Here is a 16,411-nt window from a genome sequence, read left to right on the forward strand (position 1 = left end):
CATTGGACGCCTGTTGTGAGATAACAAAGAACAAAGCCAGCACGTCATTGGAGACGAGCGTATGTATCAGCACATGAGTCTACACGGATAATTCCTAGGACAACCTGGCCAGCATGCAGCCTCTAATGGGCATAAAAAATGACTTCATAGCGCTTCTCGATGACCAGCAGATGTTCGAAATCAACCTGTTACGTAGGTTATTATTTAAAGTACGACCTAGTAGAGTTGAGGTGATAGGAAAAGAGGAACAGAAGCGAACTCAGTAACATCCCGAGCAGATACCAAAAGGCTCCGTGTCACAAATATTAGTCATCCAACACCCGAAAGTTTGATCGAGTACATATTACGAAGGTTAGCGCGGGAGAAGCAATTGCGAACTTTCGAGGGAAGGGACTATCAAAGCTGCATGCGGAATAAAATAACCAACATGAAGCTTACTAGCTGATGCACCTGCCTAGGTTAGTCAATTTCTACCCGCGCTTGCATCTATAATATACATAAGGTATATTGTGGCAGGCATGGCATGCATATAATCTACATGTATGTACATTGATGCAGCTCAATACATGTATGTGCGTGCTAATGAATTCAACTGCGCCCGACTTGCACGTGGTTAGCATCACATTCCAGTCTTATCTCGCATACTGGCAACCATCACGGATTCGGACAGCTCTAAACGGTAAATAATATGCACATGAGACGCTTATCTGCCTTTGGGGTCCTATACTACGATATAATTCAGCGCACATGATGCCATGAAGGAGGACTTGACTAAACTAGTTACATACCTAATTAACCTGTCAGCCATCAATCTTATACCTGGTTATACCAGGATATACCAGGTATAATTATTTGTATTTGGTGTAAGTTATCTCGTCATTTGCACTCTTATACTACCTACGTAGGTACTTATCGAAACCCTCAGGACTACCTAAAGGTAGGTATGTAGACATATATACCTAACCCAGACAAGATAACCCAGACAAGAAAGACCATTGGATCCTTACAATATCCTCTTCCTATTTTAACATTGGACCTTACCCGAGCCCCGAGCCCAACAGGTCCACAGGTCCACAGGTCAGTGCTGATTTGAGCAACACTTTTTTCGCAGTCTATTTTGACTTGCTCGGTTCACAAATGAAGCTACAGTCGGACATACGTTGAGCGACTTAAAATAGACGCCTAGCAACCAATCGTGGTTTGGCCGCGACCGTATCTGAATCATTTTGATCACATCATTGGGACATGATATGGACATATTGAATCTTCCCTCCTCAACACTTCATCCCTACTAATTCTCGCAACTGCATGACACTTCCGTAATCGTGAGCTATTCCACCGTTCACCCGACCGAAATATTCCCGTCGCGTCAAGGTCAACCCAAGTTGCAGACGGCAAGTTACGAGAGTACCGACAAACAAGCAAACATACAGTCAGGCCTGTCTCGAAAAGCAAAGGCGTCTTACTTGCACTGTCCATTGGTTGGACCGGATTCCCCAGTCAAAAGCCGAAACAGGCTAACAGCTTACTTGAGTTAACTGTGTGTACGGTCTCGGACGTATACTGTGGTTACAGCTCGCTTGATTTTCCCTTGATATTATCGCGTATCCAGGACAAATACTTTCACGCTTGTATACCTTTGCGACCTAGGATTTCATTAGGCAGGCCGGCTTATAGCCTTGCCATCAATTCCTTCTGCTTCTCTTCTCAATACAAATCCAATACATATACCTTGTCTTTACCACCTCGCGGATTCCGAAGCTCTAATCAGCGACCCACCAACCATGAAGATAATACCCAAGGTCGGCCTGAAGCTTCTAAAGAAGCTGTTGCCCAAAAAAGGCAACAATGGCGACCCGGTAGCTTCAGACGCACAAGATAATAGTTCTCCCAAGAATAAGAAGCAGTCGTTACCTGAACCGCCTGAAGAATGTCCCATATGTCACGACCCTGTCGGAATCGCTAATCCCGAGGGTATCGTTGAATCATGGACCAAGCTACACTGCGGTCATAAGTTTGGCACACACTGCATCCAGACTTGGCTACAAGAGTCTGTCAACCGCGACCCGAATACCAATCCGAGTTGCCCCATCTGCCGAAGTACGGCTAAGCATCCATGCGGACACTTGATAAGTCCCCCACCTTTCCCGTCTCTTCATCTGGATTGGCAATCACCTCGAACCCCGCCACCACCTCCGCGACGCCACCAGGTCCGTCGTCGCCTTACCAGACGACCGGGTCATCCACTCCGTCCCCCACCTCAACCTCGTCGCCGGGCCCAGGTGGTTGGCGAATGTAGAACCTGCATCGAAAATGCCGAGTTTGAGGAGCGGCTGCGTAGCAGGATTAGGGAACGTGGACGGCAAGACACAGGTGGGTCGTCGACTAGCGCTGGCGGCCGGTCTGCAGCCGCTATCAAGTCCATCATACCAGGACTAAAGAGATCTACGAACACGGTCCGCACGACCGTCATTCATGTGGGCGTTGACCCTCACGAGGAGAGACATCCACGAAGTGTGTTCTGCGTCTCGCCACATGTCTCATCACGCCGGATGCCTCGACACTCGACGCCACCTCCGGGGTATAATAGACGTCTCAGCATATAAAGGACTACGTCAATGTTAACACCATTACGCGTGTGTTTTACGGATTAGATGGGCCGGAAGGGATAGATTACAGGCTAGATGGATGGATGGACGGAAGGATGGATTTCTTTGCAGTCTCTCGATGTTCTGGCGGATCACAGGATGGATCTGTCTATCCATCTACTTGATAATGGAAGCTATAGCTATAGCGAACAATCTATCATATAGCCGGAGCGAACGGGTCATAAGGAAGCTTAGGAGTTCTTAGGCTAGGTCTACACGGAATTGCGCTCGGTTGGTATTTGATATACGCGATTGCATTATGGATTCGGTTCGGTTAGGCTATAGTAATATTTGCTGGACAGATGATCAGGTGGATATCTACGTGATGTTTACTTGCTGAGTTAGTTGCCCAACCCATTCTGCCATTTTCCCTGCTACATACCGCTTGCATACTATGTACAGTTGAATTTGATGGCGGGGTATTTTTCCACTTTCATTGTTTTTTTCGTTAACGATAACGGCGTAGGCGGGGATGGGAGCTGGGGAGAGGGGCTCGAATTTCCACTTTCCTTGGTCCTTTGGTTCCTGAACGGGGAAAGCTGGATGGGGGCAGCAGGGGGTAGCTAGTAACATACCGCTTACCCCGCACTATAAACAAACATACAGTATGTACAGTACTTCGTACTAGGATCGGCTACGCTAGGATTAGGTAGCTAGCTTTTTAGGCTTATCGATTAAGCTAATTGATGAATTGCTATCATTTTGTTTGGCTCTCATTCGCATTCGGAGCACGAGCCGTAAATACCTAGGTTAATCTATTTCTCATCCGCCATCAACTTTTGTTTGCGCGGTTGTTTGTCGCGTCTCCGTCTTACGTGACAGGTTCCTTACATAGTCGTGCCGAGGACATGGTGGTGTATTGTCTTTTGAAGATACATCCAATATGAGGTTCAGATCGGATCTCAAGAACACGCGCACATTCTCGAGTGAGCTATCTTGGAAGATGTTTGAAATATATGCCTGTTTCTGATTATTATATTAACTAGAATTGGTGGCCGCTCTTTCGTCCCTCGAGAAGATCGCCTGGCTGCGTCTTGACGATGATACCGTTCGCTTCACCGTGATCCCGGATACCGGGTCGCAAGTTTGGGCGTTCGTAAACCCTTCTATTCTAATCTTTGCGAGACCAGAGTTCACCTTTCTGACTATCCTATATTATCCAGCTCGTTTTCCATGGACTTCATCTTCGACAACTATGCCCTCCAATCCGCCGAACCGAATAACACCATCAACCTCGAATTACCCCTGGGGCCTCTCCAGCGCGCTCTCAAGTCCGCTCTAAATGGAGTCTCAGCGTCGATCCGCCTGACCAAAAAAGACGGCATACCCGTACTATCAATGACAATCACCACCACTGCAGCACCGACCAAGGAGCCCCAGGGCGTAGCCCGTCTCGGCGGTATAGGCGCCAACCCCGGCGCCGGGAACCGAGATAACTACGACGACGAAGACGGAGTCTTCGCCCACGAACCCCTCGAAACAAACCTACACCGCGAGCGCGAAAAGATCGTCACGCAGGACATCCCTGTACGAGTCCTGCACCCCGACACCGTAGAAACCATCATGCAGCCCAAAGTCCGCGAACCCGACGTGCACATCCAACTTCCGCCTCTCCTCCAACTCAAAGCGATCTCCGACCGCTTCACCAAACTAGCCCTAGCCTCCCGCGTCTCCACGTCCTCCTCCAACGCAGCACCGTCATCGTCCTACTCCCCCAAACTCGAGCTCAGCGCCAACATGCACGGCGGCCTGCGCCTGCGCCTCGACACCGACACCCTCGACGTCGAGAGCCGGTGGTCCGGGCTCGAGAACCCGGAGCTGGATCCCGCGCAGCTGCCGTGCGCGCTGGAGGACCACCCCAGCACGCGGTTCCGCGAGGCGGGGCCGGACAAGTGGGCGACTGTGCGGGTGGATGGCAAGGACTGGAGTAAAGTGCTGAGCGTGGGGCGGCTCGAGGGTCGGGTTATTGCGTGTTTTGCGGATGATCACGCGCTGATTATGTATGTGTACGTGCCGCAGTATGATGATACGGGGGCGGAGGACTCGGTTGTCACGGTGAGTTTTTTTCTCTTTCTTATTGCCTGTCTGATATTCTTGTTTTTGAGGATCGTGCTGTGCTGTGCTGTGCTGACGCGTTGTAGTACTACGTGTCTTCGTATAGCATGTGAGAGAGAGTTACTCTGCGGATAGGAGTTTAGGAGTATATGTGGTGGCGTCTTGCTTCTTCGAGTGCGATTGGGGCATTTGAGGGATTGGAACGGAATTGTAGATGAATACCCATGATACTGGCTTTGATATTTACGAGTTGCTTTAGGTTTGTGGTTGCTGGATAGACTATAGACTATAGACTATAGATTACTTGTAGAATGAGACGCAAGTTAATGTTAGGTAGGTAGTTATTGACAATATATAAGTAAGATATAAAAGTTAGCTACAGGTAAGCAACTAACCTAGGTTAAAGTGTTTTAATATCTATAAGCTTTAAGTTACATTATATAAGAACCCGAGATATGTCTAGTAGTATAGTCTAGTAGTATACATGCTGATTTGATTCACTCAGTAGACAAACTCTCTTAACAACTCGAGTTGGAATTTACACGTAACATGAGATTTACATGTTGGAGTCTGGAGTTCACACGCTACATTATATACTTTAACTACGCTTTTGATAATCATCCGTTTATAAACCCAGGCGTATCTTGTATACGTTCTGTATCCTATTTGGACCAAGTAACCCATCGTATAACCCCCATATATTACATACAATCCCCTCGTAGGCAATGCTGTAACTACCTACAGCATTCTCTAAACCCAGCCTGCTCTCAGCTCACAGCAATCCCTCCTTCCTCCCTTTCCCTCTAATCTCATACCTATAACTTAAGAACAAGCCAGTTCTGCCCCAACCTCCCCGTCTTACCGCCCCCGTCCTGCATCACCTGCCCCAGCACCCCACGCACCGGGCCCTGCCTCTCAGTCCCCCCAAACCAGCGTTTGGGCCCTGCATACGCCGCCACAAAGCCATCCGGTCCAGACACGCAGATCAGATCCGCGCCTGTCCCAGCCTGCGCAGGTGCAGGGGACGGGTTGTCCCGCAGACAGGCACACGGCGAAGCCCGTCGTCCCGCGTCGTTGTCGTCGGGAAGTGCTACGAGCTGGGCTGGGGAGTGCCATGTACACGAGGGAGAGGCAGGGAGCACAGGGGTTGATGATGACGACGACGACGACGACGACGACGACAAGTCTGTTAGGACAAGGTGGAGATCTTGTTCTTCGATGAAATGTCTTTCCTCGTCGACGAAGTACGAGATGCGGAAGTGGCCGGGGTGTTTGAGCTGTAGCTCGCGGATCTGGTGTGCGAGGGTTGGTTCTGCGGTTGTTTGAAAGGTGTGCTGATCAGTTGTAGGAGACGGTGCTGGGGTTTGGGTTGTGCTGTGCCAGAACCAGGTTGATGGTGATCGTACGCTGCTGGTACTAGAGCCTTGAGGGTGCCGTTGCTGCTGTCGTCCCAGCGCGTCGGCAGCGTATCGATTCGCCCATAGGATCGAGACGGTAGGCTTCTCCCCCTTTTTCTGTCCACTTATATCAGCGCCTGAGCCGTGATCCTCTAACACCCGCCGCGCAACCTGCAACGCGGGGGCTATCCCCGTGCCCCCGGCGAGAAACACGATGTGTCTGCCAGCATCGCCCAGCCGCCGCGCGACATCGAACCCGAGGTGCGGGCCCCGCAGCCATATCTTCTCGCCTACATGTAGCTTCGACAGGTACGTCGACATCTCGCCGCCGTCGACCTTGCGGATCAGAAACCTTAGCTCCTCCCCTTCTCCATCGCCATCTCCACTACCAACAGCCTCCTCCCTCTCCTCCTCCAGAGGAGGCAAAGGCGTATAACGCCGCGCAATCTGCAACTGCGGCTGCTTGATCTCCACGGACCAGAGCCCATGGTCCCAAGACCGCCGTAGCAGCAGCAACGAGGCGCCCTCTCCATCCCGCCCTGGTTTCTGCCGCTCGGCGCGAACGCTGAGCACGAAAGCCGTAGGCGAGACCTGCTCTTTGGCGGTGATGGTGAAGGGGCTGAAAGACGTGGTGTTTAGAGGGGCGTTTTTAGCGCCGTCTTGGGAGTTTATGCTCTTGAGCACGACTGCGACGACGAATACGCCGCTGAGGCCGGCTAGGTTGAAGAGGACCCATGTGCGCCATGATGGGCGCTGTTTTGGGGGTTGTTGTTGTTGTTGTTGTTGCGCTGTTTGCGGCTCGCCTGTTGGTGGTACCTGAGTTTCGTTGCTCTGGCCTGGTGGAAGACTTGAGAAGCGGCGGCCGTATGGAAAATAAGGGGTCTTGCTTAACGGCCAGCCCCTCGGTGAAGCTTGTTGTAGAGGTCTAAGACGGAATGCCTGAGACCCCGGGAGCAGGCGCGGTATTGTCCGGCCGGCGCATCTTATTGTTAATGAAGGACTCATTTATTCTAATTCATACTGAACCTCTAGAATGTCGATTTGGTAAGAGCACTCTCACAGCCCGTGTTGTGAATACTATATAAGTTGTTTGGGTGAGCTGGGTTTGTGTAAGTGAGAAGTTCAAGCTATCAAAATTATTTATATGATGCCAGCTGGAATAGCCTGTCATATTAAATACTGCCAGTTGTACCGAATTGGTGGCACCTGGTTACCTATCATCTAACTAACCTACATATGTACCTAGGGATCTGAAATAATATCACTCAATACTTAATACTTTTATTTTTAACCCAGCAGTATACGCCTCTTATAGTTTATCTTGCATTGAGACGCTGAGTTCTGTGCTCTATGTTTATGAGTTGAGGTTTAACGACGTATGGTACAGTACAAGACCGCAAGTCTCTCAAACGAAGCGACATCCCGTCACTTCCAAATACTCTATAATCTAATAAGCTCGCTATTCTGGTTAATTCCGCCTCTAAAATGGTCCGTGATAATATTGCCATTTATAATGGTCTCCTTGATCACGCCTTCTACGTGCTTTGGATCTATCCTGCCGTACCAGATTCCGTGGCCGGCCAGCGGGTGTGGATTACCAGCGCTGTTTGTGAGAGTTGGCGGCAGATAAATGATGACATTTCCGGCAAATTTATGCCCTCCGATGTGACTGATCTGGCCTACCCTCGCTGTGCGTGGCGTTTCTGTCCCGGTCGTACTGCCGGGGAGCGGCGGTGCTGATACACTCTCGTCTATCGCCGGTCCGTGAAGGACATCTATTCCTACTCGGGGCAACTGTCTTTCGAATTCTTCTTGCAGAATGGGCCCGTAGATGCCACATCTTGTATCTCGTTGTCCATGCCCACAGATCAACACAAGCACGTCCTCAACATCGCGAACCCCGTATAGCAACTGCTGATATGCTTCTTTCCGCAGAAGCCGGTCTTTATGTATAGGCGATAGCCCCTCATTCATCGGATGGAGCTTCTCCGGTAGTAGATATCCCCTCACTAGGGCTTGTACCGAATCGAACGATACCCTCGGGAGGAATGGGATGTATTTGAAGCTGGGGACGAGGTAGACGGATGTGGTTTGCACCTCGGGCCGCGTCGAAATGGCGGAGGGGAACGAGGTGTTTACGACGGAGATATTATGGAAAGGCTATGGATTCTCTTGCGTTAGTTAAAATGACTATTGATACACTCCGTAACATCCAGAGTAGTTGGGAACCGTCCTCTAGGAGCTAAGCAGCATAACTCACATCACTGTACGTGCCTCCCCGGCCGATCAACTCCTTGAGATCAGCAGCCAAGTTGTCGCCGCTGTTATCCTCTTCTATGCGCGACGACCAGTCGTCTTTACCAGTACATATTAAGACCTGTTGCGCATACGACGCTATGAGGCCGTTCAGCTTGCCATCCTTGTCGATACCCTGTCCCAACGGCATCGGCGGCGTGTCAGCACAGCCGCACGTCGGTTCTGGGCATTTCGGGACGGTATTCAAACGTCGTCGAGCTGTCGTCGCAAGTGAAATTGGATGACTTATTCGGGACGGGACGGCGCGCTTCCACCAAGTCGCTCTAGCTAACGGTCGCAAAGACATAACGATTGTAAGACAGGTTCGCAACCCCCGCTCGATAACAAGTATGTCTAGTCAGAGCCATGTCAACAGCGTGCAGGATTCTCGGCTTCGCGCTTTTTCTAATCTGTGTGCGTGCGGTTCGTTCATTACGTCGGTGCCGGCTGTACTGTGTTAGGTACGTAGCTCCGAGGAGTCGGAGTTCCGAATTGGCGGGCCGAGAAATTGGAGCAGTAGGTAGCGCCGCGTTTATTGGTAATCGCATCCTCGGTGCTAATTCTTCGGATTTAATTGGCTGAGATGGCTTATGGTGTATTTCTTACGCACATGTATATTCGCATCGAAAAAGGGGTCCCCTAAATGGAAGAAAGTACCGCATTCAATTCCTATGGTACCAAGCTGCGATTTCAATTCGAATAGAAATAAACTTCTTCTTTTCCTATAACTAGGTAGGTACCTAAACTACTCGCTATCATTCTTCTCTTGCCCTTTAATACATATGTATCCTATAATTCCAACTAACAGGAGAATGAGGCCAATAATATACAGTATTTATTCCCATTCTAACTGTTTTATCTCGAAGGGTATGAGAGCCCCTGTGACCTTGACATCTTTTTCCGGGTTATATTTCTCGAGGCTATCCAAAGGACCGTATTTCTCGCAAAGATATAGCATATCGTTATAAGCTCTGTAAAGTATTATTTACCGAATCTTAAGCTCAGGGGGCAATACCAACATGTTCCTTGAAGCACTTCCTGGGTGCCCGGCCGAATCATTCAGATATGGATGGATGCTGTAGAGGCGATTACGGTCGTCCCATTCTTCTGTTGGCTCTGAGGGCTCAATGTGGCGCTGATACATGCGCATATAAGTAGGGGAGTTGAAGTAGTATGCCCATGTACACCGCCAGGTTCCAAACTCCATTTCGTTATGGGCATATGTGCATCCGGGGTCGAATAAGACTGTCTCGTCTGTCTCCATATCGGTTCCGACATTCCGTTCCCATAGGTCGCCGTGTATTAAGGCCGGTGTAATCTCGCGGCCATCGGATTGTAGAGCTCCTAAGAGTCTAGGAATGACTACATCGATAAGCTGTTTACAAGCAGCGTCATATTCTGGCCAAGGGCCATTCGTGTCGTTGTCGTATTTGATGACGTCTTTGAGCTGATGCGTAAAAGACTTCGCCCAGCTTTTCTCCCACTGCGTTAAGGGCAGTTAGTAGTGAGATAATTTTTATAAGTCACTCAATATAGTCATATATTCTAAGCGACAACCTAGGATAATTAGGTTTCACTGTGTTTGAATGGAACATACTCTGTGTCTTACAATGTAATGGGGCGAACTGGGAGGTCAAGGAGTGCTTACGGTTACAGTACGTTCCATTTTGCCGCATACGGTCGGAACAGGATATCCAAACATCCCATTTGGAGATGTACCTCGCTGGTGAAGCTCTGCTATTTTAGACATGAAGAGTCCGGGCTCTGGGGCTGTGGTGAATTCCATATCATGGAAGTCTCCTAGAAAAAAGTAGACAGTTGATCCGCCGTCTTGGTATTCACCCCATCCAATTGCTTTTGGTACGAGTCCAGTTATGACATCGTTTATAGCGTTCGCAGAGTGAAATTCTCCCTCTACTAATGGACGGGCGCCTTGACCCATAGCGCGCTTAATTGTATCGTTTTGTAAGAAGCTGATCCTCATGAGGTGACATGCTATTTACCTTCAAGAAGTATCTCTTTGGGCTCCCATCTGGAAGTATAACCGATACCTTTGCTGTTCTCGTCCAGGCTGATATACCACTCGACTCGGCAGATATAATCTTAGTACCACTGGGCATAACTATGAATGAGGAATTCCATATCAGAAAAGCCCATTGCATCATTTTCACGGACTTGCTTACCTTCCAAGACAGCCTTGTTTATGGGGAAATTCCCCTCGATTTCTGACACCCATTCGGATGAGTTAGAGGCCATTTTCGGTGCTAGAGAACGCAGAGAGACTCGATTTAGGTAGAAAAGACACTTGGGGAAATTATAACGTACTGAACATGAAGCGAGGCTCGAGGCTTTTCACGATATACCATGTAAGCGAGCCTCAGCCCACAATCTCGGCGAGGCCAGCTGAAATACATCTCGGCGCTTAAACAATAAGGCCTGGACGAATCCTAGCTGTATCATAGAACCAACCTACATATGCACAGGACCGCGGGTTGCACGCGATAAAGCCGCACTGAATCATGTTTCGAGCGCTATTGACTGAGCTGGGGGTGCTTATCAAGATTATCCGCTCATTGATTCGCTTAATACAGGCTGTGCCTCTTCAACAACCCCTGTTGTTGGTGCAGCTGAGGTGGTCGTCTCATACGTATGAGGGTGGGGGGCGCAGACGATCTATCACATTTGGCGAATGTGAAGGAACCATTTGAATAAATGATCCAGTACCATATTTCCCTTCACCTTCTACGCCTTTGTATGCATAGCCTATGCTCATGGGAAATGGACATCTAGGGTCAATACGACTTGCATGATTAAATAATATGCCCAGACAAGATGGTCAGTTGCCATGTTCATTCTTCGGGACTCGGAAAATAATGTTTTATTAGTTTCGAAGACTGTCCCATTTCAGAAGGAAAGACCGCGATGAAAATCGCGTACCACGGTTTCATCGGACTGCATCTGAGCCCCAACGTTCTAACTCAAGACCATCCGCCACCTCGGAGCCGATTCATGAAAATCACGAAAACCATGTCGATCCTGGAACAGTCCTTCACTCCCTGGGGCACGTAGGAATTGCTAACAGCGATACCGCCTCCCGAAGGCACAGTGAGACCGATGCCGGGCCACTTGGTCTTACCGTGGTATATACCCCCGAAAATGCTCACAAGGCGGACATCGTGTTTATACATGGACTTGGAGGAACTAGTCGGTGGACGTGGTCAAAAAATAGAGATCCGGATTTGTTCTGGCCACTTACCTTCCTACCTCTTGAGCCTGACGTCTGTCTAGCTAGAATACTAACTTTTGGTTACAATGCCAATTTCCGCAAGTCTGGGAATATTGGTACTTCGGTGCTGGACTTTGCTAAAGATCTACTGTTCGATTTAAAGTACGCAAAGGATGACCATGGGGAAGACTTGAATATGGGAAGCGTGAGTATAACACAGATGATACCTACACCTTGAGGCATGCCTAATCTTGACACTAGGTGCCATTGATATTTGTTGTTCATAGCATGGGAGGACTCATAGTTAAAGAGGTGCGCATGCTTTTCAACGCAATTATCATTATACTTACAAGAAGAAGGCATACATGCAAGGCCAGAATGATCCCGAGTATGAATCCATTATCAAGGCCATTTCCGCAATCACCTTCCTCGCCACACCGCACCGTGGAACGCATCTTGCTGAAACATTGAACCGCATTTTACAAACAGCCATGATCACGAATTCGAAGCAGTACATATCTGACCTTGCGAAGAATTCTTTCACCTTGCAAAAGCTTAATGAGCAATTCCGACACATCGCGCCTCGCCTGGACATTGTTTCGTTCTATGAAACTCAACCCACTTCGATCACTTCGAAAAGCCCCCGAATCGTACGTAGACTTTACACTAGGTACCTGATACATAACTTCCTGTTAACATCCTTTAGATGGTATTGGAAAAGGACTCCTCTGTACTTGGATACCCCGGAGAGACCTCTAAAGCGTTAGATGCAGACCACCACGGGGTATGCAAGTACGAGAGCCCCAGAGATCCTAACTACATCACCGTGAGAAACGTACTCAAATCGCTCCTCAGCAAAATCATATCAACAAATAATTCGAGGAAACCGGGCCCATCAAATCGAAGAGAATCGCATGATCTGAGATCTTTCTTGGCAATTACAGAGATACCGGCTATAGACTACAGCTTTTTCAGAGACCAGTGGGCGCGAGGTACTTGCGAATGGATCCTTCAAGATGTAAGTTTTGTCGAATGGCTTCAGGCGTCTGAATCAACGTCATCCCTCTTATGGTTGAGCGGCGGGGCCGCAACTGGGAAGTCGGTGCTGTCTTCGTTTATTATCAACCACCTGGCAGAGCGAGACGCCTGCTGTCAATATTACTTCATAAGATTTGGCGACCAGAAGAAACGCACACTAAGTTCGCTGCTGCGCTCACTCGCTTATCAAATAGCCTTAACCATCCCAGGCTTTTTACAGAGGCTTCTTGAGCTTACCGACGAAGCCGTTGATTACGAAACCGCAGATCCAAGGACGATCTGGGAACGTATCTTTAAAGCCATACTCTTCAATATGGAAGAAAGGAAGCCCCTGTACTGGGTTATAGATGGTCTGGACGAGGCGCACGATCCTCGTGCAATCATCAAACTCTTATCAGACGTCGTTCATTCTTCAATTCCGCTTCGCATCGTACTCATAGGTCGTAGAAGCTCGGAGATCGAGTCTGCTTTCCAGAAAGTATCAAACTCTTTGAAATCAAGAACAATTAATATTGAAGGTCATCTAGAAGATCTACGATGCTATGTGCGCCAGGAACTTAGCATGTCCGGCGGTTCCGAGTTCAAAGAAAATGTCATACAAAGAATTGTAGAGGGGTCTCAGAATAATTTCCTTGTAAGCTGCGTCCTTTCTGGTATAAGACCTCTTTCCCGTATCTGGGCTAATTGTGTAGTGGGTGCGACTTGCTGTTAGCAAACTGAATTTATGTCATAGACTTGCAGACGTTGAAATCGCACTCCAGGAATTACCGGTCGGTATGGAAGCACTTTATGATCGTATGGCATCGGCGATTGCCCAAAGTCCATCTCCTACGGATAGAGCCTTGGCATCAAGTATTCTACAATGCGTTGCTTGTTCATTTCGTGGGTTGACGGTCACAGAGCTATCGCAGGCATTGGATGAAGATGTATCTGAGCTCCTGGACTTTGAAAGGTCAATTGTAGACCTGTGCGGTGGGTTCGTGGCCGTTGATAACGGCGGAAACGTTACGATGATACATCAAACTGCACGCGAATATTTGCTTGGAAACAGCGGCCATCCTTTCAGCATTGATCGTCAAGAGGCTCACGAGCATATGCTTAAAAGCTGTATGAAGTGTCTCATGACCATCGGTCTCCGAGCAAAGGTGAACCGAAACCAGAAGCCCGAGTTTATTGACTATGCTTCAACCTATTGGTCATCACACTTATTGTCAACGTCTCTCGAGTCTGAACAGGTCGGCGAGGTTCTTAAGAAGTTCTTGACTAGCCACTGGATTCTGACATGGATACACATCCTTGCTTCAAGCAATCAACAACGAATACTTATTCAAGCCTCGAGAAATCTTTCAAAATATTGTCTTAGGCAACGGCGACACAATACATTACAAAGAGACAAAGGGCACCACATCGTGGAACAAGAGCTTCTTGAAAGTTGGTCGATAGACTTTGTGAAATTAGTAGGGAAGTTTGGTATTCACCTGCGACAAGATCCAGAGTCGATATACAAGCTTATCCCGCCTTTCTGTCCTCGGAACTCTTCGATCTACCAATTATTCGGGAAGTTAGAGGCAAAGAACATTGCCATATCAGGCATCTCTACTAAAAACTGGGATGATTCTCTTGCGCGCATATCACCAGGCTCTGGCAGCTATACATCATCTATCGCGGCCTCTGGGCACCTTGTGTGTATACTTGCTTCTCCAGGAAGCGTATTCATGTACGATTCCTTGACTTTTGAAGAAGCAGCGGCCTCCCCTATTAAGCATGGCGAACGTGTTTATCGAATGGAACTCAACAGTACTGCTAGCCTTCTAGTCACTTACGGCTATAGGACGATTAAAGTATGGGAGACATCGAGTGGAAAATGTAGGATTTCAGTTAACAACATCGATTCACGGCCTCGGCCACTTTCCATGCGCTTCATAAAAAACAACACCAGACTTCTTATTGGCAGTGAAGACAGGCGAGTACGATCCCTTGATTTGAGTCAAAGATCTCCGGACCTAGAGCTTGTGGTAGAGCTAGAAGAACCAGAGCTCGAGGGTCACTTTTTAAACTCATCGAATTATATGGCTTTAAATAGGGATGGGACTCTAATCGCTGTCGCTTATCGAGGCCATCCACTTTCCGCATGGGAGGTTGATGGACCTGTTCATATAGGGCATTGTTGGCGAGCTCGAGAAGAGGCTGCGAGGGGTGAAGTCATTGATGCTGTCTGGCACCCACATGCCCCTGAAATTTTGGGTCTTTATATCGAAGGGGTAATTTTCAAATGGCGCCCTTATGATGGCGCGGTTGTTGAGGTGCCAACAGGGGCAGCCAGATTGGCAATTAGCGGGGATGGTAACCTCCTTGCAACGGGTGACGTACATGGAACTGTGAAGGTTCATACTACATCCGACCTTGGTTTACTCTACCAGTTGGCATCTCAAGACACTGTTCTCGGCATAGCGTTCAGTCCCGACCACCGGCGCTTCTACGATATTAGAGGGTACTACGGAAATGCATGGGAGCCGAATGCATTGATGAAGTTTTCGGAACAGACAGAAAGTGGCGTTGATAGCGGAAGCGAAACTGAAAGCCTTAACCATAGCATCTCAACCTACTCTAGCTCTCCTAAGAGGGTTGACTCTATTACAGTATTGGCAGCAGCACCAACCGGACGTTTATACAGCTACGGCACGGAGACTGGAATGGTGCATTTAGTCGACTTGCATAAGGATAAGGTTATTGATGTTCACACAAAAAAGGGGTTTCTGAGCATTGAGCAAATGAGCTGGAGCCAGGATGGGCGTTATATGTGTTTCTCCGACTCTAGTAAAAAGATTTATATAAAGTCAATTACTCCGGGTACAGGGACTTCGGAACCAGTTATAGAGACCAAGCCAGAGATTCCGATGAAGACCGTAGCGAAAGGTCCGATAACACAATTCCTTTTTCAACCAAATTCAGACAGTCTCTTGGTATTCACGCCTAAGTCAGCTCACGCAATCTCGATCGAAACACTAGAAGTAACCCAATCGGTGGAATTGGATACGCCTGGATGTAGCTGGATTGCACATCCTGAAAACCCGGAGCTAGTCGTCGGGTTTGGGGGCAGGCGAATACAGATTATGACCTGGGATCTACTTCAAGTTCGGGCTTATGCCACCAACTTAGAAGAACATTCCGACCATGCTATTGTGAACAGGGTCCTCATAACTCAGGATAAAAAGCACTTGCTAGTTCAAACATCCTCTCAAAGCCATAACTCAAAGGAGAAGGCGTTACATTATTTCAAAACCTCCGACTTAGGGGTACTATCAGGACCATCACCAATTACTCCGAAGACATTCCCCCAAGATTTATCTTCCGAAATTGCTCTTCCGCTCACGTTCCGGGCGCAAGACCGTCTCATATTTCTTTCTAGAAACTTTTTGGTTTGCTCCTGGAAGCTTTCTTCTGATTTAAATACACATATGCCGACACCTGGCAGCATTACGACTCCCGCAGAACTGCCAGGAACCCTTAATCGCCACCAACCTAATAATTCTATTACGAAGCAATTTAAAGGAATTTTCGTGCTACCAGGAGATTGGATTAATAGGGACTGCCTGTCCTTGTGTACCATCTGGGGTGCAGAGAGATCTTTCCTATGTCCAAGGAATGGGGAGGTCGCGGTTGTTAAGTGCCGGGACTTGGTTTAACCTATCTCCCTGCATAGCCCTCCCTAGTCAACGACCCATTGTGTCGATATTAATCCTTCGACGAAT

The 16,411-nt window shown here is 48.4% G+C and overlaps 6 protein-coding genes across 6 annotated transcripts; 3 read left to right on the plus strand and 3 right to left on the minus strand.

The window, feature by feature from the left end:
- The first annotated feature begins 1,632 nt into the window (after nucleotides 1-1,632).
- On the plus strand, nucleotides 1,633-3,132 carry F4813DRAFT_221691 (uncharacterized protein). The gene is made up of 2 exons (XM_049239812.1): nucleotides 1,633-2,988; nucleotides 3,115-3,132. Exon 1 carries the CDS (start codon nucleotides 1,785-1,787, stop codon nucleotides 2,604-2,606), a length of 822 nt encoding a protein of 273 aa, XP_049103194.1. The 5' UTR covers nucleotides 1,633-1,784; the 3' UTR covers nucleotides 2,607-2,988; nucleotides 3,115-3,132.
- Nucleotides 3,133-3,357: 225 nt separating this feature from the next.
- Nucleotides 3,358-5,086, plus strand: F4813DRAFT_346857 (Hus1-like protein). Its single transcript, XM_049241890.1, has 4 exons — nucleotides 3,358-3,574; nucleotides 3,635-3,740; nucleotides 3,812-4,703; nucleotides 4,790-5,086. The coding sequence occupies exons 1-4, from the start codon at nucleotides 3,532-3,534 to the stop codon at nucleotides 4,814-4,816; spliced, it is 1,068 nt and encodes a 355-aa protein (XP_049103195.1). The 5' UTR covers nucleotides 3,358-3,531; the 3' UTR covers nucleotides 4,817-5,086.
- A 179-nt stretch (nucleotides 5,087-5,265) lies between these two features.
- F4813DRAFT_221732 (uncharacterized protein) lies at nucleotides 5,266-7,322 on the minus strand. The gene has a single exon (XM_049239813.1). The coding sequence runs from the start codon at nucleotides 7,103-7,105 to the stop codon at nucleotides 5,519-5,521; it is 1,587 nt and encodes a 528-aa protein (XP_049103196.1). The 5' UTR covers nucleotides 7,106-7,322; the 3' UTR covers nucleotides 5,266-5,518.
- Nucleotides 7,323-9,017, minus strand: F4813DRAFT_221734 (FMI1 protein). The gene is made up of 2 exons (XM_049239814.1): nucleotides 8,361-9,017; nucleotides 7,323-8,260 (listed from the first exon to the last, which is right to left on the minus strand). Exons 1-2 carry the CDS (start codon nucleotides 8,700-8,702, stop codon nucleotides 7,541-7,543), a joined length of 1,062 nt encoding a protein of 353 aa, XP_049103197.1. The 5' UTR covers nucleotides 8,703-9,017; the 3' UTR covers nucleotides 7,323-7,540.
- A 22-nt stretch (nucleotides 9,018-9,039) lies between these two features.
- Nucleotides 9,040-10,902, minus strand: F4813DRAFT_346864 (Fructosamine kinase-domain-containing protein). Its single transcript, XM_049241891.1, has 5 exons — nucleotides 10,579-10,902; nucleotides 10,399-10,517; nucleotides 10,044-10,343; nucleotides 9,415-9,878; nucleotides 9,040-9,366 (listed from the first exon to the last, which is right to left on the minus strand). Exons 1-5 carry the CDS (start codon nucleotides 10,649-10,651, stop codon nucleotides 9,231-9,233), a joined length of 1,092 nt encoding a protein of 363 aa, XP_049103198.1. The 5' UTR covers nucleotides 10,652-10,902; the 3' UTR covers nucleotides 9,040-9,230.
- Nucleotides 10,903-11,317: 415 nt separating this feature from the next.
- On the plus strand, nucleotides 11,318-16,345 carry F4813DRAFT_385767 (uncharacterized protein; the record flags this gene model as incomplete). The annotated part of the gene is made up of 6 exons (XM_049246301.1): nucleotides 11,318-11,460; nucleotides 11,496-11,826; nucleotides 11,883-11,933; nucleotides 11,981-12,271; nucleotides 12,328-13,293; nucleotides 13,352-16,345. 6 exons carry the CDS (start codon nucleotides 11,318-11,320, stop codon nucleotides 16,343-16,345), a joined length of 4,776 nt encoding a protein of 1,591 aa, XP_049103199.1.
- Between the last annotated feature and the right edge of the window lie 66 nt (nucleotides 16,346-16,411).

This window comes from Daldinia decipiens (genome assembly GCF_022478715.1).
Source record: "Daldinia decipiens strain CBS 113046 unplaced genomic scaffold F4813scaffold_4, whole genome shotgun sequence".
Lineage (NCBI taxonomy): Eukaryota > Fungi > Ascomycota > Sordariomycetes > Xylariales > Hypoxylaceae > Daldinia > Daldinia decipiens.